The sequence below is a fragment of the Thunnus thynnus genome, chromosome 9 (genome assembly GCF_963924715.1).
Source record: "Thunnus thynnus chromosome 9, fThuThy2.1, whole genome shotgun sequence".
Taxonomy (NCBI): domain Eukaryota; kingdom Metazoa; phylum Chordata; class Actinopteri; order Scombriformes; family Scombridae; genus Thunnus; species Thunnus thynnus.
In genome coordinates, this window is record NC_089525.1 from 25,262,997 (window position 1) to 25,287,988 (window position 24,992).

Below are 24,992 nucleotides of genomic sequence, written 5' to 3' on the forward strand. Positions count from 1 at the left end.
TGATGTGGCAAGCTTGTAAATTTAGTCTTTATTTTCATGTGTTAATGTTACTGATTGTATTTTCTCATCCTTTTTTGTTAATGAAGAAACAACAGAAGAAAAAAAAAAAAGCATTCACAAAGTAAGAAAACATTTATAGCTACATACATACATACAATATATCGATGTGATAAAACACAGTATCACATGTTAGATGACCCCGAAGCAGAAGAGGAAGCAGGTTGTGACCTGCAACTCCTGAAATCTTCTCCGGCTGAAGGAATTTATAGCAAAAATCAGTGTAAAAAAAAAAAAAGCAGGTTTTTGTTTCTAACAGGAGTTTTGTGATTAAAACAGAAATCTAAACACAGAATTCAGACGCATTTACTGCAGCACAAATCCATTTTCTCACCTTTTTAGTTTTCAACAAATGTTCTAACTTTCCTGAACACGTTTATGAGCAACAAGATGCAGATTTACTCTCTTAACAGAACCTTAAGACATATTGTTTTTTCTCTTCCGTTGCTGTTTCGACAAACTAAAACCTGATCGTTTGTACGTTTCCAGGAGGATTATGACCTGTGAGACATCTTCGACAGTGACGTCTGCTATGAATTCCAGGTCTGTGAATCAACCATGCATGTTGGATGGGTAAGTGTGAGATGAAACATACTGTACACCGACAGAGAGACAGAATACATTTACAGTTTAACAACGTATGAACCACATGTGAAGTTTACCACTCTGTTGCAGGCACAATGAAAAACAAAACAAAACAAAAAAAAAAAGTGTTTGCTTGCTTGTTTGAAATATTTTTAGAAAACCAGGCGCCAAACAAGTCGACGGTTCACGTTGTTCACACTAAAAAATATAAGACGAAACTAAAAGAAAAAGCCCTTCAGAGATTGACGATGAAATTGTTTCCACTTTTTTTTTTGACGGATGATAAAAACTGGAATGTTTTCAGATATGACACGTCTGTCATTGGCTTTTCAATCCCTGTTTACCTTCTGTCAAACAAATGTATTCATATTTTGGTTTTTAAGCAGCGCCAACATGAACATTATGCTGACAACAGTGGTAAAGACACACTCGACTGACATCCGAGCAGTTTGCGTGTGTGTGTGTGTGTGTGTGTGTGTGTATGATAATGTGTGCGTCAGGCTGAAAACAAGTGATCCAAATAAAACAAAATTAAAAAGAAAAATCTTGTACCTCAAACATACACACGCCGACACACAGTCGATCCATCATTACCCCCCAAAAACTGCAGAACCTCCACGCAAACTTTATTATTGCTGCTTCTTCATGGCACAAATAATAGAAACAATACATCATGTTATTCATACTATTATGTTCTCTTTTGCCATGCAAGCTCACTACAGTACTGCTTCTATATTAGCTTATATTACACAGAGCGACAAAATAAATCAAAAACAAGCAGGTTCATGTTTGCTTTAGCCACACACAGTGCCAGACTAACTTCTACAGCTGGTTTTACAGTTAGTGAGTAGATACAAAATGATTATTATTGTCATTATCACACACAAAATAATGGTTATGATAGTAATAGCAATATTTATTTAAAAAAAACAAAAAAACAAAACAAGAAAAACACATTCTCAGGGCATCACAAATATAATGAACCAAATGGGGCCAAACGCAATGTTTGAAATAATTTAAACATTTCTGACATTCATTCCTTCGGGTGTTTTTTATATACAGTATATATTTATATTTGTATAGAATTAGTGCTTCATCTTTAGAAATACAAATGAAAAAACACAAAAGGGCTGCATTCTGTGAATGCTGTGCAAATAACATCTTATTTTTACATCAAACCTCTGAACTTTACCGTCCTGACAAACACACACTGCACCCTCCCTCGTATTCTTTACAAGCTCTCACAAACACAAAAGTTCAACTCTTGGACTCGTTCGTAGCTTCAAACCGTCAGAACTGACCGCAGTCAACTTTGATCCAGACGGGTAATTGTACATCAGTTCAGAAAGAAATGTTCTTTGTCTTATCTGCCTCTTAGCTTATAAATCCAACAATGAACCAGCTAGAGAGGTTCTTAAAATAGAACTTCACCTGCTAAAACAGAGGATTGACCAACTTAGCGGCTTCAGGCCAAATTAAGTGACTTAGAAATGCGTCCTCTCATTTCACACCGCGACCTCTCGAATCCTGCCTGATACAAGACAACATGGCTTCTATGAAGAAGAATGAAGAGGACAAACTCGTTGGCATGCATCAAACTTCAACCTGGACTGTCTCCTCCTCACCTGTCCTCATTTTACCTGCCAGCAGGAAATGAAACTTTACAAGAACTGCGGATTCGACCAAAGAGAGGACTTCTTTTTTTTGTGTGTTTTCCTACTTGGTTGTAAAAATCTTCTCCCCTACAAGTAATGTGGACACTAACATGCAAAAGGTACTAATCAGACCTTCAGCACCGACTCTGTCAAACAAACACATCATCGGTTTTTGGAGAAAATATCAGTTGACCAAAGACAAAGATGCTCCTCTGCGTTTAAATCAGTGCTGGCAGTGTTGGCACCTCATCGTGTTTTAAAGCTACAATCAAACTTCTATCAGCGACCACCAGAGATGAACAAGTTTTTTGAGTCTTTCAACGGCAGCCAAACCAGCTGCACAGCAACTGCTGACTGTCCCCTCACTGGTGTTTATGAAACCGACCGTGTACCTAACGATACAAGAAAACCAAACCTGGTCAGACTACTCCTGCCTGTAGTCCACGAGAAGAGGACGAAACGTGGACCAGACGCTGCCCAATCAAAGGCACCTCTCAGCATTTATCACCCATGATCCCTCAGAAACCTGCCGCACCTCCATGCAGCAAACCGAACTGCAGAAAACCGAAGAAAAAATATACATCATATAATCTGTGAATCTGAGTAGGACTGTTTCCTATGAGCGTCTTACGTAAAAGCGCTGTCAGAAATATCAAAATCACGAGCCTATGACTGACAAACGCAGACATTAGAGCTTACAAACACTTAAAACCAGCTTTTTGTGAAAGAGGCTCATGGGAAACAGAGTTAATTTGTGAAGGAGAAATACAGGTAAACACCACCGTTTGCCAACCTGCTGTACATCTTACTGACAAATATTGCCAAAATAGAATTTTAAAAAGTTGAAGAAAAATACTGAAGAATGGAAAAAGAAAAAGAGAATCAGTCCCGAACTGAAGCGAACAGCTCCAAGATCACACCAGGAGTTAATAGTTATTTTTCCATTTCTCTTGGAATACAACAAATATTCTTTTTCATTCAAGAAAAAACATGAACAGCAGTGTCTCACAAACATGTATGTATATACTTTTTTTTGTTTTTTTTTAACAAGAATACACGCACAAAGTTGTTAAACTGGTGAATTAATCTTAAAATCAGTCGGAAGGTGGCGCATTCAGGATGTGAGGATGTTAAATGAAGTTCAACCGACAGAATAAAATAATCACCTCGCGCCAAGGGGAAGCGGTTTGAACCAATCGTGTCTCCCTGAAGCAAGGTGAAGGAGGGACTTTTCACACGGAGCGACGTCCCGAACAAAGATCGAGTGGAGAGCGTCTAAAATGTCAGTCCTCGAGCTGTCCATAATGATGATTCCTCAGCGCAAAGGAAAAAAATAATGACATGAGGAACAAAAGATTGATAAAAGAAAAGTTTTTGAAATTAAAAAGTCAGAATGTCTTTTTTTTTTTTCCTCAGAAGACGAGGAAACGAGACGTGAGAAGACAAGTGCAAAGTCTTGAGTCAAGTTGGGATGATGATGAAGATGATGAAGAGAAACACAGTGATGATGATTCCTTTTTTTTTTTTTTTTTCTCCATGCTTTTAACTGCGACCCGCTTTAAATGATATGCAGGCAGCTGAGGCAGCAATGATTGGTCGTGGCTGCTGTCACTCAAATGAAACGCAGGTCATTGGCTGAATGATGAGGAAGCGGCAGGAGTGACTTAAACTTTGACCGGCTGCATTCATGTCGGGGAGGGGAAACATCCGTAAATATGGACGTCGCCTTCTAGGTGGCTGATTACACCTTGAGACTGAGTTTTGGCAAAGAAGCTCCTGTTTGTCCACATTACTTCATTCTGACATCATGAACGAGGAAAATATCTGCAGTCATATAAAGATAATAAATATCAAACAAAAGATTTGAGTCAGTTTGTGATCAAAATGCTTAAAAATGTCAGATTTTTCAAAGCTTTACTGCATATTTATTCACTAATGGGGCCTTTTAGCAAAATAGTCCTGGCAGCTAAAAGTTCCTTCAGTGTATTTATTGCAAAGATTTGGCAAAATTTAAACCGATAAAAATCATTTGAGGCGTGTTTTTTTAATTTACTGATTAACTTCTTATTTTGCCAAGTTGTTTAAAACATCAATAACAAAATAAATTTCCATCCCTGCTTCTAGTACTGATATTAGCGAGAACCAATGTTTGCTTGAGCTCCAAACAAATGCTGTAAACATTTTTGTCCGTTTTGAGGCAGACAGTGACGTTAAGTCCTGTAAACTCCTGTTCCTGAGCCATCAGACAACTACACACCAAGAACCAGAACTTGTAGGTTCCTGCAGGCAAAATGAAGGCGACACTAAAGTCTCTCCAGCTGAAGCCTTTATAAATAAAACCAGTGTTTACGCACGTTAAATCACGGCATACTGAACTTAAAACTTTGACCTCAGAAACGCTTCCAAAGCAAAACTCTGAACCAGCCAGACACTGATGTTTATTTCCCACGACATGAATGCAGCGTAACGAGCGGAGGTCATGAAGTCTGATCTGATGTGGTTTTCTGGAGACTCAAGTGATCTGGATATGGTTCTCGGCTGGAGTGTTTCTCGAACCCTCCAGGGTGTGATGATGTCTCATGGGCTGAGGGACGTCCTGGGTGGGCGGGTCCTCGCTGCCGTGATGACAGCTGATGTGTGCGGGGACGGCGGGCGTCTGCAGATGGTGGGTCTAGATGGATTTGGAGGAATCCTGTTTGCTGATGAGGACTTCCAGGAGGCGGAGTTTGGCCTTGATCCTCTTGTACTCCCTGTACTCCTCCAGCATCGGCACCCGGTCCTCTTTCTGAACGTTTCTGCAGCAGAGAGAAGAAAACGAGTTTTGAATTTTTATGTCCTAACGAAGTCCCAGTTTCACCCTCTACATGAGTCATGATCTCCCAAACCTGACTGAGACTGGAACGTTTTCTCAGATCCCTGAAGTCTCCGGCTCGTCCTGCCTGGTAGTTTTTTCACATTATACACGTCGTACAAAGACCACAAGCTGTGATTAGATGGTGTTTAATGTAGTCTGATGCGTCTCTCTCCTGAATCAAAGCAGGGTTTTAAGGCCCCTTTATCACCCAGTTTAACTCATCTAATCTCTGTTGTGTAGTCTGATAATGACTTTAGTATCAACAGATTTTCACCTTATAGATTAACTGTTGAGCTCAGACTCACTATCAGACACCTGGATCAGTACATTCTACTATTTACTATGATATACTATACTGACTGAAATGACTGAATGTTTGTGTGTGTGTGTGTGTGTGTGTTTACATACCTGCCGTTATGCTGATAGAAATCTTCCTCAAACTCTCGGATGGTCTTCCTCAGTTTCTTCTTCTCCGCTTTGGCTTTCCACAGCTGTTCCAGCAGCTCTGGCCTGGAGGATGACGAGAGACATGAGGACACAGTTAAAAACACTCATGTGAGTGAAAAAACTTTGGGGAAAAAAAGGAGAACAGTCAACAGCGACTGTTTGGACTCGATTCTTTAATTCAAGATTCAGAGAGAAAAGGAGGACAGGAAGTGAGGTCGCTGAGCAGGAAGTGAACTGCGGTAGCCTGAGGGGTCAGCTGTCAGGATCATGTCCGGGTAAGAGACCTGGATGTACAAACCTGAGCTGATTAGAGGTGTGTGTGTGTGTGTGTGTGTGTGTGTGTGTGTGTGTGTGTGTGTGGTAACTCCAGCTATGAGCTTGGTGACACGTTACACAGATTAGTGACTCAGCAGCTCAAACCTGTTTTCCTGTCTCTCATTATTCCTGCTGGTGTCTGCACAGTCAGCAAAGTTGGAATTAATCAGAGCTTTTTTTTCCCCTCTCACACAGAGCAGAATTACATTAATTAATACAATTAATAAAAGCACTTTAACAGAATTCTCCAAACTGAATAATCCAGTCCAGCGAACATGAATGTAAAGTGTTTTCATAAACAGACCTGGATCAAGTAACTTTGGCTTCATCTATCTGTTAAAAATGGCTTTTTGTCATTCAGACATACTGCAGATGTTCGTTATGTTTGTTTGTTAAAGCTCATCAGCTTTAAATAAATAGTCACATGCTTGTTCTATATTTGAGAGCGGTGTCACTGCTGGAGGACAGCGGTGAGCTGAGATGCTGATATTGAGAAATAACTGTTCTTAAAAAAAATTCAACTAATCTTACAATGTATTTTACAATTTAAGCCTTAATTAATGATTGTGAGCGCTTGCCAAATCTTCTCACTCACCAATTTCAATTTAAAGTCAAAGTGTACAAGCATAAAGTGACAAGATGTTGAACTGGGACTCTGGTTGAATTGCTGTGTGTAAATCATTTTACTGGATATTCATTAGTGGGATGAAAGCTAAATGTTTATGGAGGGAAACTGGGTCTGATTATAGTTCTCTACGGTACTCTGGTGCACTGCGAAGGGAACAACCCTTTATAGACTGATCTCAACAACTTTAAATTGGCTCCTTTTCCATGTTTCATGGTTTATTAATCTGATTTAATTTTGCCCACAAGAAATGATAATTGAAATATTACAACGGCAAACGAGACGTATTTAATCATCTCTGACTGTGATTATTTAATTTTCAGTTCAGATTTAAACTGTGAAAGAATGAAAATGCAAAGAGAAATCTTAACGAGGTCTGACAGTAAAATTGCTGTTGTGACGTTATATACATTTACATAACGAGGTGCTGCATATCTGAAAGTGGCTACAGTTATGTAATTACTGTCACATGACACCCACAGTAAGCAGTCATGTGGGAAAGTTGTCATATACGTGTTTATTTATGCTTTCTTTCATTGATGAAAATAATTAAAATAGAGGCAGCAACAAAATAACTGGTATATGTGCCACAGGTGTGTGTGTGTGTGTGTGTGTGTGTGTGTGTTTGTTCTTACATGGACGAGGCGTTGGAGCTGGACAGCCGCAGATCCAGAGCGAGCTTCCCCGACCCCTCCTGCAGCTTGGCTCTCATCGGACCTCCCGTCTGGCTCTTGTCGCTCATCGGACAGTCACTCTGTCTGTCAAGTTGTTTCTGGCTCCTCATTGGCCCGTCGCTCGGGGTCACGGGGTCAATGGCTATGATGACCTCAGAGCTCTGCATCTCCCCGCCGCTGCTCTCTCCCTCCTCCTCCTCCTCTTCTTCCTCCTCCTCGTCCCTCTCCTCCTCCCTGTCGTCTTCTTCTTCCCCTCCCCCTTTCTGCTCTTCCTCCTCCTCCTCCTCCTCTTCTTTGATCTCCTCCCAGAAATGGGCAGTTTCACCTTCGATGATGGGCTGGAGGGTCTGACTTCGCCGCTTACTCGAGGGGGACACCTAGGAAAGAGAGAGAGGGGAGGTTATTACAGGAGAGGAGTGTCTTAAATGTGCAGTAAAGCAGGAATAACATCATTAATACTTAAGTTGTTTGAGTGTTTTTATACTCATTTACCAGTTTACTTAGTACATAACCTTCATGCAGGTAGGATTTGTTGCAGGGCGGTCGTGTCGGTAACGATGCACATGTCGTGTACTTACTGTCACAGGTGTGATGCTGACTCTGGTGAGCATTTGTTTAACCAATCTGTATCGATCGTAGAGAGGCTTCACCACCAGACGCTCCTCTCTGGTCACCTGGGAGAGAGAAACAGAGCCGGTTAGAAAAAAGTTTCAAAAGGTTTCTTTTTCCGAGCGGTTTCACAGAACAACTTATATCTAGTCAGGATTTAGGATGTATGTAACTCACCGGTCGACCGTGCAGGCCTTCGTAGTGCAGCAGGTTCTTCTGAAGGACTGTCTTCTCACAGGACAACTGCTCCTTTGTCATTTTCTACAGGACGACAGACACAGTTAATAATGTAATAGTGATATATCATTTGCAAACTACTTGGAGGTCTAATTTATTCATTTGTCCCTCGTCCTTCAAACCCTGGTCTAGTTGAGGGAGATGTGGGTGCAGGCCAACGGTTCTGTACTATCACTCACTTTTAGGTGACCCAATGAAATCCAAAGACCTCTGGTAACTATAATATTCAGTTTCACTCAGAAATAAGTCACATTACAGAAAATAATGACTCTCTAACTGCTGTTTCACTTAACCAGAGTCTTGATCCAGTCTGAGAAAAATCTGCCGTTCACCTTGATGTCATCAGGCCAGCTGTCCTCCTGCCTCTTCCCTTTGACCCTGCGCTGGATCAGGTCCAGTGTTTCCTCCCTGGTAGGACGTTGACCCTTGACCTCCCCCGTCGCCTCATAAGCGCCTTGGTCCAGTGTGGAGCCGAAGCTCTTGGGTAAAGTGTTGCTTCGCGGACGAGTCTGGGGGCCGAGCTCGCTCTCAGCACGGTGTTTGGCATCTGAGGGAGGGAGGGAGGGATAAAGCGATGAGTGGAGACGAGCGACGAATAAGTACGAAAGAGGGGACCAGGGCAAGAAAAGTAGTTGTAGAAAGCGTTTGGGGAAACAAAGTTGAATCTAACACATTAAGTATCTTTCACTGGCCGATCAGACATGCAGAAGTTTAATAGACAAGTTGTTGTGGTTAAGGTGAGCCGGTCACAATATGAGGAGAAAGACAAACATGCTGAGACATCAGACACACACCCTGAACAAAAAAAACACCAAAACACCAAGTCAAAACCCAAATACAGCAAGCAAAAACCTTTTCCTAACAGCATCTGACTGTGAAATGCTTCAAATAATAAAGACATTTAAAAGCCTCTGAGACATGGTTACAGATGATGGTTACAGATGAGACTGTTAGATGCTACAGTAACTCTGGTTAAGCAGTTACAGTTTGCAAAAACACGACTGAATTTATATCACTGCGTGTTTTCCTTTATTACTAGATAAGTGATTACACTGGAATAATGTCTCTTAGGGCTAAAACTACCAATTATTTTCATTATCGATTAATCTGCTGATTATTTTCTTAATTAATTACGTAGTTTTTAAAATGTCAGAAAATAGTGAGAATGCATGTTATAATATCTTAGAGCCCAAGGCAGCGTCTTCAAATATCTTGCTCTGTCCGATCAATAAATATACCCATTGATATATATATATGTCCCATATCTAAATATATTCAGTTTACTGTCCTGTGTGATGCTGAAAAGCACCAAATCCTCACATTTGAGAAACTGAAACCAGGACATGAACCATTTTTGCTTTAAAAAATGACGATGAGCCTATTTGATTTATAAAGTAGTTGCAATCATTACAGCTCTAATGTCTCTATAAACTTTACTGTGCAGTTGTATGTCACAATGAAATTGAACAGATTTTTCAAAACGGTAAGCAAATATTTAATGCCTAAACATCTAATTTTTTCTATTTTAAACTCAAAATCCTAAAACTACCGTTCTGTCCCTGACAGACATCACATGACTTCACACTCTGACAGATAGCTCTCCGTGCCAACATGCTGTTTCAAACAGGAAATACACCAAAACAAGGAAGCAAGATGCTCTCACAATGCCGCCTTATTGTGACTTTCAGTAGTGTTTGTATTGTCTACTTACTGAGTGTTTGGTACTTACTGAGGTGATACGGTCTAGAGCTCTGGCCTGAGTAGGGGTGGAGTGGGGGGGTGAGTGTGTGATGGGGAGGTGAGCAGATAGAGGAGGAGGAGGAGGAAGGGGAGGAGGGGGCATGGTGGCGTCTGTGTGAATGGAGCAAAGCCTGGTGCCTCAGCGTGCTTCTGGGTAAAAGGTGGTGCTGGCGTCCTGGTTGGCCGATCAGTCAATCAATCAATCAATCGGTCGTTGGGCGATAGGAGGAGGAGGAGGAGGAGGAGGGAGGAAAGTGGAGAGCGGGTGCTCGCGTTATTGTTGTTTTCAATTTTTGATTTGAAACAGAGAGAAATGTTTCGGCCACTGCGTTCTCAGAAAAGGAGAGCCGTCACCTCACACAGAGAGGAGGTGACTTGTGTCATGGGGTTCGTTCAGTATGAGGAGATGATGCACAGAGACGAAGAGACACGTAAAAGTGCAGAAAATGATTTTCCAGTCTAATATTTGCTGGTGATAAACACCAGTCTATCAAAGAACAAACACTTCTCTGACCACATTTTAAAATCTGACCTTTAAATTAGTGGATTATTCCTTTAACACTATTCTTTGATGTTTCTAAATATTGCGAAATATGAGATTTAGTATTTATGATGCAGTATTTCACCATACTGAACTCACCCCACAGGTAATGAATGTGGGTTCACAAGGACGCACCAGCACACTGGAGGGTGGGAGCCACGCATGTGAGAGCCATGTCAACCCCTGGCATGTGTGTGTCTGCTTGTGTGTGTGTGTTAGACCAGCATACATGCAATGTGGTTACAAAGGTCAAAGGTTAGGAGTGGGGAGGGTCAAGCTGTCCAGCATGGAACAGGATGGCACACATACACTCTTAACCCCAAAACATACGTACACACACACACACACACACACACAAACAAACACACACGAAGAACAAGTGGTTCTACCTTTAATCTGCCTGCGGATCTTGGTGAGGTCCGTCATCCATTTGAGAACTTTGGGGTTAGCTGCCTTGTCTGCATGAGAGGGCTGGAAAGAGAGAGAGAGAGAGAGAGAGAGAGACAAGGGAGAGAGAGCAAGTGTCGGTATTTCAGTGAAAAGGTCAGGACATTTCTGGAACAACAATTTAGGTATTTAGCTGTATTTTATGACTGTTGTATTTTACGAAGCACTCTGTGACACTCTGCCCTTTAAAGGTGTTACATAAATAAACTCCCAAAGTCTTAAAAATGCTCAATATTAAGGGATCAGAGGAATATAATTAACCACCTACTATTAGTTTAACAGCTACTCAAATTTTCAATGAAAAAAGCAGAGGTTGTTACTGTGTGGAAGCAACAACAATTCTTTGAATTAAAAATGTGTTAAATCTGTGATTGTAATGATAACAGAACAAAGCAGAGTGACTTTTCTTTAATGTCTGTATCACAGCAGGTAGCCAACGATAACCCACCAATGGTTGAAATGAATGAAAGACTATTAAATACACTTCATAAATTGTTTGTTTTTAATTAAGCCAGCTCTGATTTATTATACAGGGCTCTGTTAATTCACTGTTTACAATATACAAATATTCATTTTATTTTGGAATTTTCCATCCATAAATGATTTTTGTTAATCCATTGTGCTTTTGAATAGTGTTTTTTAAATGTTGTTAAATGTAGTTAAATCAGTGATTTTCCTGCTCTGTAATATAAACAATCGATATGAAAAACTTTCTACAGTCACTTATCATTTCCATTTTTACCTTGTAGTTCCTCTCCTTCTCAAACTGCTCTTCAAACTGTTTAATTTTCTTCTTTAGGTGCTGAAGCTTCTTGGTGAGTTGGTGGGTCACTGAATCACCTCCTCTCATCGCCTCTTTGGAGCCGAATGATGCTCGCCGCGGTCTGGAGTGGCGGAGGACGCAAGTATGAAAGTCCAAAACTCAACAAACACGACCCAAACATTTCTGCTCTGACTCATGACGGTGATAAAACCAGTAACACCGCTGCAGCTGGATGCCTGTGCTCCGCCTTACCTCTGTGCTTTAGTGGGCGAGGTGGCGTCTGGGTCCTGCTGGAGGAAGCGTTGGGCACCGTGCGCCCCGAAGTCGAGGAAGCGCCGTGCCAGCAGGTGAGGATGGGAGCGGGAAGAGGAAGGGGAGGCGTCCTGTCCTCCCTCCCCCTCGTCCTCCTCCCCGTCCTCTTCGAGGGGCAGCAGGGGGAGAGGAACCATGCGACCGGCCAGCGGGGAGAGCTGCGCCTCTCCGCTCTCGTTGTCGTCCTGCCAGGATTTGTAGGCCGGGACGGGATCTGGAGAGAGAGAGAAGGAAAGAGAGAGAGTAGTGTCAGAGCAAAGCAAAGGAGGGCAGGAGAAGAGGGAAAAGATTCGTTTAATCATAACAATAATAATGCACGTGAGGTAGATAAGGTATATATCAACACGGAACAAACAAAAGCCGCGTGGGCGGGGGGGAGCCGATATTTTCAACAACACATTAATTTTCTTCTTTGGTACCCTGCTGACTCACTCTTAGTCTGATTAACACTGTGTTGACTGTCAGCGCCATGTTAATGAGCTGAGTCAAGTCGGAAAGATAATAAGGCAGTGTGAGGCACGGAGAGGCAGAGTCAGGGGAGAAAAAAAAAGTATTCAGAGAGGAAACGTGTCCTCGTCAAATCAGCCCAGTGATGCTGCAGCAGGAAGAGGAAAAAAAGAGTCTAACAGTTTCAAATCTGATAGAAGGAAGAGTTTTTACATGCAAAGCTTTATTTATTATCCGTATCATATGAGCGTACTCTCATATGAGAGTATTTTAATAGTTTCCTGTCCTGTATCCGAACGAGCACCGAGAAATAACGTAAACAACCCCTGTGAACGGATGAGAGGAAGGATGGGTAGACTGGTGGTCGGGTGGGAAGATGTGAAACTACTTACCTTGACCTTCCTTTTGCAGATGCATACATGAGAAGTCTATGGGAGGGAGGTGGAGATGGGAAGGGGGTGAAGCTGTTTGGATGGAAGGAGGACAAGATGGGGGAGAGGAGGAGGAGGAGGAGGGACAGGGACAGCAGAGAAGACGAGCTGTGAGGTCAATCTTTCATAACAACACGCATCAACATTCGTTCAGTGTAAGTGAGAGCATCTATTATAATTACAAACAAATGATGATGTAGATATTTAACAGAATTATAGGAAATGAAGAATGACAGCTTTTCTTTAGATCTTTGGGAAACATTTTTTAATAAACGATTCTGGAAGATTTTCCTAAATAAGATAAGCTGAGGACAATTCAGTCTCTTTGCCCTGTCAGAAAGAGACAGTATGACTCACTGGATTTCTACCAATCTGGGAGAAAATAATTTTGGAAACATGTTGGAATGAAATCCATGTATGTATGTTGTATAGATCCATAAATAAATAAAAAATTGAGTTGATGTTCAAAATCATGTCAATCTGTAATACTATTTAAATGATTTGACACTATATCTCAAAATATCTTCAATTAATTTGCATTTTATTTTCATTTTTCTGGTTTCATGTTAATAATAGCTGAGACGAGGCTGTGCGTACCTTCCCACTGGTTGTCAGGAAAGAGCTGGAGGTGGGGGGAGAGGCCACTGTTTGGTTGGCATGGCGACAGGTGATTCCTGTTGTTTTCGCTGGTGTTGGCGTTCTGATCACACCTGCATGAAGTCAAGTCCTGGAGGAAGAGGAAGAGAGAAAGAGAGATTAATGAAATGAAATTAATGAATCAGAGAATGAAGGGAAGAGAAAACAAATAAATGGGATATAAAAAGGTACAGAAGAGAGAAGAGAAAGAAGGAAGAAAGAGCGGGTGGATGACGGAGAAATTCAATTGAATGAAGAAAGGAAACAGAAAGCAAAGTGCAGCAGATAATGTGACATATAGATTTTACTACATGTTTATACAGACCCATTGTTGATACTTACACAGCTTATGGTATCAGATTGCTCCATGGTGTCACAGGGTTGATTGTCCCGCCTAAAAACAAACAAAATAAACATCAGATACGCTTGAATAATTGTGTGATTAATTCTACCAACAAAGAGATTAACACATTCATTTCTCAAGTACTTTCCCAAACGGTACTTCATCAGGAGTCTTGCATGTATTGTAAAAGTGATTTTGTTGATGCTGTGTAGAAAAATCCTGCAAAGGTTTTCTCAGTCTCATAGTCCCGGAAGGTTCCTGGCACCAAAAGCATTTTTTTTAAACTAACTCTCATCATAAAAATATCTACTTCAGTCATCATTTCACTACCTTATTTGCAGTTTTCCTGAGACATTCGTGGGGCCTGTGGCAGATCTGAACAGCTGAGGAAACGTCGCACTAAAGTCACACAACTAAAAGCCTTTTTTTTCCCCCATCATGAATGATTGTTTCTCACAAAGCTGCTGCTTCAACAGGTGAGAAATCTCACACTTGTTACAACTGAAACCAATGTTGTGTCTATTGATTGTTTTATCCTGCCGATTGGCTGCTGCCTGTTTTTACTGAATAGGTGTGAAACATCATTCAATGGTTTGGCTGCCGGAACCATTTTTACATTTAAAGTTCAATTCAAAGTGATTTTTTTTTAAACGTAAGGTGTCAAGTGATCTGCACAAGAAAACATCACTGCTTCTTGTTTGCACGTGAGAGAAATAATGTCTCTGTGGGAAAGAAAGTCTGAACATCACTGAGACTGACAGAGTTCGCAGCATATAACACACAGTTATCTGTACTTCAAATTAAGTCTAAATTTAGCCCAAATACTCCTTGACGTCTTGACCTCTAGTTCTAGTTTTCCAGTTCTGTCTTTAATTTTTTTCATTTTTGATTTCAGGTGAAACTGAACTTTCGGAAGGCTTGAAAGCAAACTGCCAGTCGGTCGACTTACCTGGCAGTGTTAATGTTGTTCTCAGCATCTCTGACAGCGTCTGCATCCAGGTCCATTCCCGAGCTCTCCTCCAGGGCGGCACCAGAGTCCGATGAATCCTGGGAAAAAGCAACAGAAAGATTTGAAAATTAGTTTTCTTGTGTTTATGAATGAGAAACCGAACTAGTAGACAAGAGCAAGAATAAAAACTGTGTGTAGTTAGGAATCTCACATAAACAGGTACATCCCCTTTCTGAATAACGTCACACATCATGATGTTTCACTTCTTGTCAGAATGAACAAACGCGTTTTCGTACTTTGTTTTAAATGGTAGAAATCTAAATGAAATTTAAATGTCTTTGAACACATTACCGCTCATAAAGATTACACCTGGATCTATTCATTACTCAGGAAATACTGGAGTCATTTATATAATTTAACTGAGTTTATTTTGTTTCCTCCAAAGAAACCTCCAAGGTTTCCCAAGAAAATGAAAGTTCATTTAAGTTTTTGTTTTTTTTATTGTGAATACTTTCACTTCTTCACACTTCTGAAAGTCCTTTAGATGAAACATTGTGAGAGTTTTGGCCTACTCATAACTCGTGTCTACACTAAGGTCATTACCTGCGTGAAAGGCCACAAAAGCCCAAAAGGTTGAAACCCACTGACTTCTAGTTCCCCAATACAAATGTTTCACTGCAGGTTAAAAATTATGATGCGTTTTAGTTGAACAGGTTCAACAGAAGATAAAAGTTGAGTCTCCATGAAGTGGCGGCTGCAACATGACTGAGGAGTGACTGAGTTGTAATGAGGAGGAAAAGGAAAAGGTTTCAGTGTGTGTGTTGTAGTTCTCTTTGCCAATGTATTTAAAGAACTGGACCCAGATTACTGTTTAAAGCGCTGACGTTTCCCATCACTCCCAGGACACATCTCACTCTGTCCGCCATGTTGTCTGCTCCTCACCTTTCTCCTGCCATCTGGGTGCTAAAATGGCTCTTGGGACAACAGCCACTGAGGCTCAGTGGGGTAGCAGCATAGAGTCGTTTTGATTTCCAACGTGACAAGCCTTACTAAAAATGCATGTGGCTCTCATTGAAAAAGATACGACCACACAGTACTGAAGTAACAAGCACGACTACATAATGGTTCAACTTTTCAACTAGACATGATCCTAGTTCATCCCAATTTTGGTTGCGCTCTCTTATCTGAATGTGAAGAATTTGCGGAGGCCTTGACACCATTTTCACACCTACGTACTCCTAGAAAAGGTGTGAAAAGTGGACATGACTCCTCAGATTGTTTCAGAAAGTTACAAAAACTGAACGACACAGACCACCCGTTCACAAAGAAGCTTTTCACCGTTCTCAGACCGAACAGTACTTCTTATCAAGTATATTCCAGCCTGATGTCATTCTCTCATGACTACATGTTAGTAAGAACAAAACGTTGCCTGTATGTGTTGGCGTATTCATTGATCTTTTTGTGTCCTGAGTGTGTGTATTTGTGAAAACAGGCCTGTTGTTGTCTCTGCTCGCTACCCCAGTAGAATTCCAGCTATTGTAGCAATCAGAGCAGAACAAAGATGGACTGTGCTGATAATATCAAACATTCAGCCTTGGAATGAACCGACAGACGGAGACAGGAAGGAGGTTAGCTATGGGAAGTATGCTGCTGGCCCACACAGAAAATGGTCTGGCTCTGTCTATTGTGTGTGTGCGTGTAGGGAAATCTCCACCGTGGATTTCGTTTTTAATTTGTGTACTGAGGGGAACTAAAACAGTGATGGTAAATGAGTGGTATGAATGTGTGTGTGTGTGTGTGTGTGTTTTCGTGTCTCCCTCTGACCTGTGCGTCATTCTGGTTTTGCGGTATGTGCTGCTCGGTCTGTGTGAGTGGGGTCTCCCCGTCTGTGTAACAAGGACTGTCCTCAGGGTCGGTTTGTTGCTCCTCGTCTCCATGGCAAACTTGGTCTGCAGGCTCACTAGAAAACAAAATTGAATAAGTCAATACAAAAATCAAAGTACCTTAAGCTTATCCTACATTAATAAATCAACACCCCTGCTGCTCACGGCTGAAGGTCAGACTAACCTACTCCAGTATGTAGCGTCACATTTTTGTCTCCTTGATGTCGGAAACCTACAAATATCACCAACCTGTCAAGATCTTGTTTCGTCTCAGAGGTGACTGACCTTTGAACAGCTGCTCCACTTAACAAGTACAGTTTGCTTATTAACATCGCTGCTGTCAACATGTTTACTGATAACCTGAACCATCTGGATGGATTTACGCCTTTGTACACAATGTTCGCAACGGCAAATATGTTTCTTTCAAGTCCTCCGATGTCACTTGAGGAATCTGTGTTTCTATCATCAAGTGCACAAAGGAAAAACAAGTTTGCTTATGCAAGTGTACAGAACTTCTTGATATGTATGTTCTTACACTCGATGCAAGTGTGTTTGTTTTTTATGTTGATGTATCTAGTGTATGTGCGGGTTTTTGTTTGATTATTTATGTGTCTTTATGGACTCTCACCCTTGGCTGTCGTACTTGCTGAGGTCTTGGTCGATGGAGGTCTTCAGCTCAAAGAAATGCTGCTCCACTGCAGCTCTGATGGTTCGCTCAATTATCCTGAAAAAACATCAAACATATCGACTTAATTATAACATTTACAAGATTTATATTTATGTTTTTTTTTTACTATATGTGGTGAGTGATGATGGTAATGTTTGACTATAAAGGACGTTTTCAGGCTGGTAGACATATTTTATTCATAACAACTTATAATTGCTTATTAAGGTGACCCCAGTGGACAACACTAACACCGTGTTGGCGATCCCATTTTTTTTAAAGCTTTGACAAGGAATTAAGTTACTGATCTCTGTTTAAAACCTTGTTTCATACTGAGTAACAATGTAGTCAACGTCTCCTCCGCTGGAATGAGTTTAGTTCAACTTTAATGAGGGCAAACTGCGACCGCTCAGTTTACCAGCGACTATGTCGACACAGGAAACAAAGCTAAATGTTTACATGAGTTTACTCAATGACTTTGGATGAGATCCTATGACCATGTTTTCTCTGTTTATTCAGTAGCAATGGGACTCCATGGTGGGAAAATTCCAACCACTGCCAATAAAAATATCCAAGTAAATCCACATAAATTAATTGTGTCCAAAGTCAACTTTTGTTTTGAGTGCCTGAACGCACAAGGCTGACCGAGTTCAAACAGCTGTAAATAAAACAACCACAAAGATGCAGGACATACGTGCTTCTTCAACCTGTGATCTATCTGATAGATGCAAAATATATTAAGTTTTGATAACCAGAGAGAAAATTTAAGTCAGTTAATTTTGCAAAGCCATCAGTTTAATTCAGGGCTGGAAAATGATGAACTACTTCTTCCCTTTCTAAATAACATATAGATGACAACCAACAGACACATTTTGTAATATTGTAAAACAATATTTTGCAAATATTAAATTTGGGAACAAAACATTTACTGCAAAAAAATGTTACTATAAAACTATACGACAAATCGACACAGCTACATAACCCAATCCAACTTCCTTTTGCTGACCAGAACAACAACTGATCATCTTAATGTTTAACCAGGTAAATAACCCTTGAGTAAACTGTTGAATATACTTAGTATCCTTTCAAATGGAGTTTAATGCTGTGTAATTCTCTCCATTGTTCATTAAACAGTCTTTACATGAGATTAATTTATATACTCGTCTGTTCAGTTATGCTGAATCCAATAAGCTTGGTGGACTGCTCATCCATTTAATTAAGATTTCTATTTTCAAAGTGAGGTTCAGTGGTACCCAGTAATGATGCGAAGGTTAAAACCTTCATCTCTGGGAGCACATGTAAGCCTCCTCATATAATCCTACTTGTCATCATCCTCAATTAATGAAAGACTTCTACTAATCAATTAACAGACAAATGACTGGAGCATCATAACACAAACTTACTTGTTTATCTCATCTAAGAATATATCTATAAATGAGATACACACAGTTAGAGTTATTGTGCTCCATCATGCCATTTACTTAATAATGAATCAAGCATTGTTGGCTTTATAATCATTGAAAAGGTTTCTTTTCCATTCTGAGCTGATAAACAAGGCCTTATATAGATAAAGATAACCTGGTCCTGTCATAGAAGGATTAATAATGCTTAACAAGAGGCCAGGGAGGAGAGAGGAGGACAGTCAGCCTATAAAAGGCAACAACAGCAGTCATACTCACACTAGACGCTTCCAGACTGACGTGCACCGCTTGATCCACAAGATCTACTGAGATTTTATTTAGCTTTATTTAGCTTGCTTCATTTGCTAGACCACGAGTGTGTAATGTATCCTTCCCTCATTTATTCTGGCTTCTTGCCGGCTGTTAGCGGTCTTTCTCCTCCAGTGTAGACAGAAGTTGAGGCCGGATACCTTGTAGAAACTGAAACTTTCAAACACCAACTTATATCCTGATGGATCATACTTCATCTCTTCAAGTTTCTCCAACTCTTTTTCTTTAATGTACATTGATATTATTGAATTTCTCTGTCATTTACATGGTGTTTACACCATTAGACCTCATCCTCATGAAACATGAAAGCTGTTGGACTGACATCAAATAAATGTGTGTGAGGATATATCACACATACACACACACTACTGTGCACATAGCTACTCCGACTCCTGCTGTAGAAAGCTCTACTAATCAAACTATCTATCACACACACACACACAGAGTGCAGAGAGGCAGAGTGTGTCTGCTGGTGTCGACTTAAGTTTTGTCTAAATCCTTCCAAGCCTCCCAATAAAGGACTTTTGAACGCATCCAGGAAGCCAAAGGAAAGTGAGGACACAAATCATTGTCTAGGCAACCGGGGGCCTTGCAGCAATCTAACAGTTAATGTATTCGCATGACACCTTAAAGCTCACCACACTTCTGATGTATGAAACTCAGACAGCGAGCTGCAAGTGACAAATTTTCTCCAACTTGCGAGTAAAATTAAAGGACGGGTTCACAATTTTTCAAGTCCATCTTAAAACAACAGTCAGATGCCCAAATGAACATTGAAACAGGGTTATCTTGCCATAATCATTCCCCCTGTTCATACTGCCCATTAGAAGATCCCTTCATAATGCCCATACAACAGAAGCGATGGGGGTATTCATCCATTTGCCAACCTAGAACATGCTGCCATTTTTATTTAATCAAGCGCAGCTTTTGTTCATCTAAATGAAGTGTGACTATTAGTATTTATGCATTTACTTTGTAAGAAAATACAAAGGTGTGACAAAACACATTTCAGTAGTGCACTGAAAATGTAAACAAAAAAGGCAAAGAAAGTGCTGTGTAAGAAAATGTAAATGATTGCTATCATGTTTTTATTTGTTACTGACACATTCGAGGTGAAAACGTGAATCTCAGTTTTCACGTGTTACTCCTGAACCCTGACACAACTTGTGTTTGTGCCCTCAAGCCTTCAGGTCGTGAACTAACATCAACGTACAGCGCCGTAGAAAATGATTTTATCCTGTCTCAATGTCATGCAGTGAGGAAGCAGAGGCCTGACAGTCATGTGATTGCTGAGTTCATGTCCTTGCAGTCCTAAAACCGCAAAGACATGCAGAATGCTTTGGTTTTGCTCTATAATCAAAACACAAGGCCAGCTTTCCTCCTCGTCACTTCCTCTGAACCTCTACGCTCAGAGCTGCCTGCACTTCTTTCTTGATACCTGTTATTTTTATCTGCCTTTTGTGCAGATGGTCCTTCAGGCTCTCTTCACACTTCAGTTATCCTGCTTCTCTCTCGCCTCTTGTTTGCAGTTTTTCTATTATTCTCTTGTTATTATATTACACAGATACATAGATAAGTGTGGACGATATAACAGCTTGACTGCGATTTATCACAGTTATTTATTTTGTGTAGTCTAGTGTGCATGCGTACATCTGTCTGTGAAGCTGTGGTGCGTGAATGAGAGTGTGTACACAAAGAAGTGCCTGTGTATGTTATCGTGAGGTGATAAAATTACTGGTTCAAGTGTGTGCGTGTGTGTGTGTGTGTGTGTGTGTGTGTGTGTGTGTGTGTGTGTGTGTGTGTGTGTGTGTGTGTGTGTGTGTGTGTGTGTGTACTTACTCAGCAGAGTCAGCAGGCAGGATGGATATAGGGGAGAGGTGGGAGCTGTGGACAGAAAGAGGACGACATGGTTAGAACATCACGTACTCCTCGACTCCCTTCCAATACTGACATGAACTGACCTTGGAGGGTGTGTGTGTGTGAAAAACAGGGCAGAGGAATGATAACGATGCCAACCATGAAAGTGTGTTTGGAGAGTGTGTACAAGAGAGAAAGTACAGGAAGAGAAGAGAATGAAATGAGGATGTGTGGACGTTGGCGTGATGAGTTTATGTTCTTGCTGCTAATCTTGAATCCCAAAAAACACACACCACACACACACACACACACACACACACACACACACACACACACACACACACACACACACACACACACACACACACACACACACACACAGATACACAAAGTTTCAGTCAGTGGCGCCACTCTGGGTGGGCAGATTGTTATTTAGGCTACAGAGCTCTGCTAAACCCTTCTGATCAGATAGAAGGATGTGTGTGTGTGTGTGTGTGTATGTGTGTATGTGTGTCAGGTCATATTTGTTCTTCGATGTCTCTCCATAAGCAAGGAAGTGTTTGTGTGTGTGTGTGTGTGTGTGTGGAGCATGAAACAGGGAGGTGGCTGAGATGTGTCCATTGATTCAGCTGCCTGCCGCTGTCGTCACAAACACACACACACACACACACACACACACACACACACACACACACACTGTGAGACACGCCAGGACTCCAGATTTATATAACACCCCGACACACACAACACAAGGTCGTTCATCACATTATGCCCAAGTGCATGGGTACGTTTCATATATACTGTGTGTGTGTGTGTGTGTGTGTGTGTGACTCAGGTGGTCAGATCTCATTAGAAAAACAGCAGCTGAAGTTATACAACCTTGTTGTGTGTGTGTGTGGCTCTTACGCACACACGCACACACCTAATGCAGCAAGAAGTCGTCAGGTAGATCGATACAGATTGAATAATTAATGGAAGACAGGAAACGATAAAGCCCACCTTCTTCTCATCCTTCCCTTGTTTCTTGTTTCTATTCTTGCCCCGTGCTCTTCTCTATTTTCTGCCTTCCTCTCATCACTTCTGCTGTTTTTCTTCTCTCTCTTCATTAGGGATCTTTTTCTTCCGCTATCCAATTTTTCAATTCTCTACAATTCTCCTGTTCTCCTTGATTTTCCCTCCATTTACTTATCTCTTCATTGATTACTCTCACCTGCCTCTTTCACCTGTACTTCCTCCTTTATTCCATCTTTCCCTTTCTCTCATTCCAACCTATCATCCTTTTATACAAAAATCTATTTTAGATCATCTCCTTCCTTACTTAACTTCTCCTTCTTCCTCCCTCCCTCATGTTTCTCTTTTCTTAGGTCTCATATCCTCCTCCTTTCTTTCTTACTGACCTTGAATGTAACAGACATCTCACATTCACTTTATGACACTAACCTTGATCATGTTTGTGTGTTTGTGATGGAGAGACAGATGAAAAGAAGAAGACAACTAGTGTTGCAGAGATCAAACAATAATCCTGCCAAAATGCTTCCTAAAAATACAAATGACAAACACCAGTAATGAAATATGAAAACAAACTTTGTAAAAACGACCTTCTCTTGTCCTCCCTGGTTGACTGATTAAGAACTTAGATGATGATTAGCTTCTGACTCTGCAATATGTGCTGATTCTGTCCATCTGTGATTATCCATAACAGATCCTTTGTCATGTGAAATTATCCTTTCTCCTCGAATGAGCAAACAAGGAGAACTGCCCTTTAAACTGGAACGCACCCTGAATGTTCCCTACATCAGCGACGGTCCCTTCAAAGCACAGATAACATCTGGCAGCAGGCTGTCCTGCTGAGTTGCACCCTAAGGGAGCGTGCTAGGTGGCTGCATCATTAACAATACATCCCTGATAGGGCCCTCAAGGACATTACATAATCTCCATGGGCCCTAAGTAGCAAAGATAATATCTGATCTTACACCATTTTGCCCCTGAGGACCTGAACTAGAACTGTTTGCTGGGCCCTTTGGGGCGTTCCTGCCCTCCTCAAGCTCCCTATGTGACAAAAGATAACATTTCTATCAGTGTCGCTGGAGCCCTAAAGGACCGTATATGACACTCTTTATAGGGCCCTTTTGGGCTTTTTCTTCCCTGCCTAGGACAGCATGAAGGGCAGATAGAAGCACCCCTGGCTCTGCTATACAAGAAAGTGATTTCAATTATATTTTGAGGGGAAAAAATTACTCAGTTTCTTGCATTTTTGCTTAACTGGTCAACAACAATAAAACTACTGAGCTCAACAAATTATTTTCCAAATGTGCTTTTCACCAACTCACACACCATTTGACAAAGTAGGCAAAATGATGCATCTTTGCATTTCGTTTTGAGATTTCAAAAATCTTATATCACCGTCACTTCCATTTCTCTTTTCAAAAATTTGCTAAAAAATGTAATGCTCAGGTGAAAAACAACCGACTGATCCCTGCTCTTACAAAAGTAAATGCAGCATATAAGTATATGCATCAATTTGTGAAATCTTACAGTAAATCGACACACAAGGACAATTGCAATGTCACTTTTGCCCTCAAAAGACCTGCTGAAAATCTGTTGCTGAGCTCAAGTGGTTTAACGTCACGCCGTGCTGCAGAGATTTAGAAATGTTCTCCAGGCTGTCAGTACAGCATGAAATTACTGCTGGGTGCGGTTACAAGTGCATCAGAGCATATTTCTTACCACACCCAATCAGGAGCAATAATTACGAAACTTTCAATCATAAAGGGCAATGAAACAATAATGTTTTGTTAATTTGTTTGTTATTTGTTAAATACAAATCTTTAAAGACCTATTAACCATGTTAAGAAAGCCTCAGTATTATTTTCTGTTAAAAGTATTTATTAAGCTGCCACATGTTCAAGGGTGCCAAGGGAGCACTACTGTAGTTGGCGAATGAAGGTTTGGCTTTCCAAAGTGCTCCAAGTAGGTCGGATTAGATCAGCTCCTGCCCTGCAGCCTCGACTGTAGCGGTAGCCAGAGACGGAGATAAGACCTTGATAACATCTTAAAGAGTCACACCTTGTTGCTAGTTGCCAATGATACTATAAAACAGCCATTCTCAACCACTGAGCCTCAAAGTGCCATCTAGTGGGCCGCAGAGGCAGTTGTACTGCCATATGGTTAGATTAAAATTAGATTTTTTAAAATTTATTGTAATGTACAAAGCCAGTTATTTTTATATCTAAATGTTCTCAAGAATTCACTTAAATAAAAAATGTCAAATTAAAGGGAAACTTCTGTATTTTTCAACCTGGACCATCTGTTCCCATCTTTTTGTGTCTACGTGACTAATGGGGACAACAATTTTTGAAACCGGTCCAGTATTGAGAAAGCGCCCTGAAGCCAGCAGCTGCAAAACAGGCTGTAATGTAATCCAATGGGGCAATACCGCCCTATCAATGTATGTCCACTAAAAATGCTTGTTTTTGCCACTGACAGGCTCAGATTGTTATTTTAAGTGTCTGACAACATTATGGAAAGGACCATACAGAGAAATAAAACGTTTTTCTTTTCTTTCCTTGTCCTAAGGAAAAGGGACGGGCTTCAGGCACAATGGAAAGTCATCACAACATTAACAACTCAGTCAAAAGCCACTTTGACAGCTGGATATATGGTTGCTGCTTGTGTAGCCTGTAGCAAGAAACTCTTTAAGATTGCAGAGGAGCTTATTTTGACTAGCACTGTGGATATGTGCCAGGAGTTACTCGTGGAGGCAGCTGCAAACAAAATTCAGTTGATACCACTCTCCAATGATACCGTGAGCAGAAGAATTGTTGACATGAGTGATGACATTGAATGCCAACTTGTGGAAATAAGAATAAATAAAGTCCATACTTTGCCATAAAGCTGGATCAGTCAACTGACGTTAGCAACACCGAAAGACTTGATGCAGATTAGTTACCACAGTGAAGTAAGGTGGCTTTCAAGAGGACGTTTGCTTAATCGCCTTCTTGAACTGAGAGAAGAAGTGCACACAATTCTGGTACAGCAGTATTCCCCTCTTGATGAGCATTACACTGATGGTAACTTTTGTGCAAAACTGGCCTACTTATCAGATATATTTGACCAGTTGAATCAGCTCGATATATCAATACAAGGCAGAAACAGCATAGTGGTTTTGGTTTCAGACAAAATTGGGGGCTT

The 24,992-nt window shown here is 40.9% G+C and overlaps 1 protein-coding gene and 1 long non-coding RNA gene across 6 annotated transcripts in view; one reads left to right on the forward strand and one right to left on the reverse strand.

Annotated features, from left to right (window-relative positions):
* Positions 1-24,992, reverse strand: part of fam13b (family with sequence similarity 13 member B) — an 81,349-nt gene continuing 56,357 nt past the window's right edge. For 2 of the 5 annotated variants that reach the window (XM_067599840.1, XM_067599841.1), the window contains exons 8-24: positions 20,784-20,828; positions 17,179-17,274; positions 16,492-16,627; positions 14,668-14,765; positions 13,718-13,769; positions 13,337-13,466; positions 12,701-12,772; positions 11,802-12,075; positions 11,529-11,670; positions 10,729-10,810; positions 9,788-9,973; positions 8,352-8,605; positions 7,999-8,082; positions 7,791-7,886; positions 7,174-7,589; positions 5,560-5,661; positions 1-5,092 (exon numbers count right to left, since the gene is read on the reverse strand). In XM_067599840.1, coding sequence (XP_067455941.1) covers positions 4,969-5,092; positions 5,560-5,661; positions 7,174-7,589; positions 7,791-7,886; positions 7,999-8,082; positions 8,352-8,605; positions 9,788-9,973; positions 10,729-10,810; positions 11,529-11,670; positions 11,802-12,075; positions 12,701-12,772; positions 13,337-13,466; positions 13,718-13,769; positions 14,668-14,765; positions 16,492-16,627; positions 17,179-17,274; positions 20,784-20,828 — 2,389 coding nt within the window. In that variant the 3' untranslated portion in view covers positions 1-4,968. The remainder of the gene's footprint in view (positions 5,093-5,559; positions 5,662-7,173; positions 7,590-7,790; positions 7,887-7,998; positions 8,083-8,351; positions 8,606-9,787; positions 9,974-10,728; positions 10,811-11,528; positions 11,671-11,801; positions 12,076-12,700; positions 12,773-13,336; positions 13,467-13,717; positions 13,770-14,667; positions 14,766-16,491; positions 16,628-17,178; positions 17,275-20,783; positions 20,829-24,992) is intronic. The other 3 variants (XM_067599842.1, XM_067599843.1, XM_067599844.1) reach the window with 3 other exon arrangements.
* LOC137189793 (uncharacterized) lies at positions 12,789-14,741 on the forward strand. Its single transcript, XR_010929742.1, has 3 exons — positions 12,789-12,894; positions 14,060-14,194; positions 14,614-14,741. It is a non-coding gene; the product is annotated as an uncharacterized lncRNA (long non-coding RNA).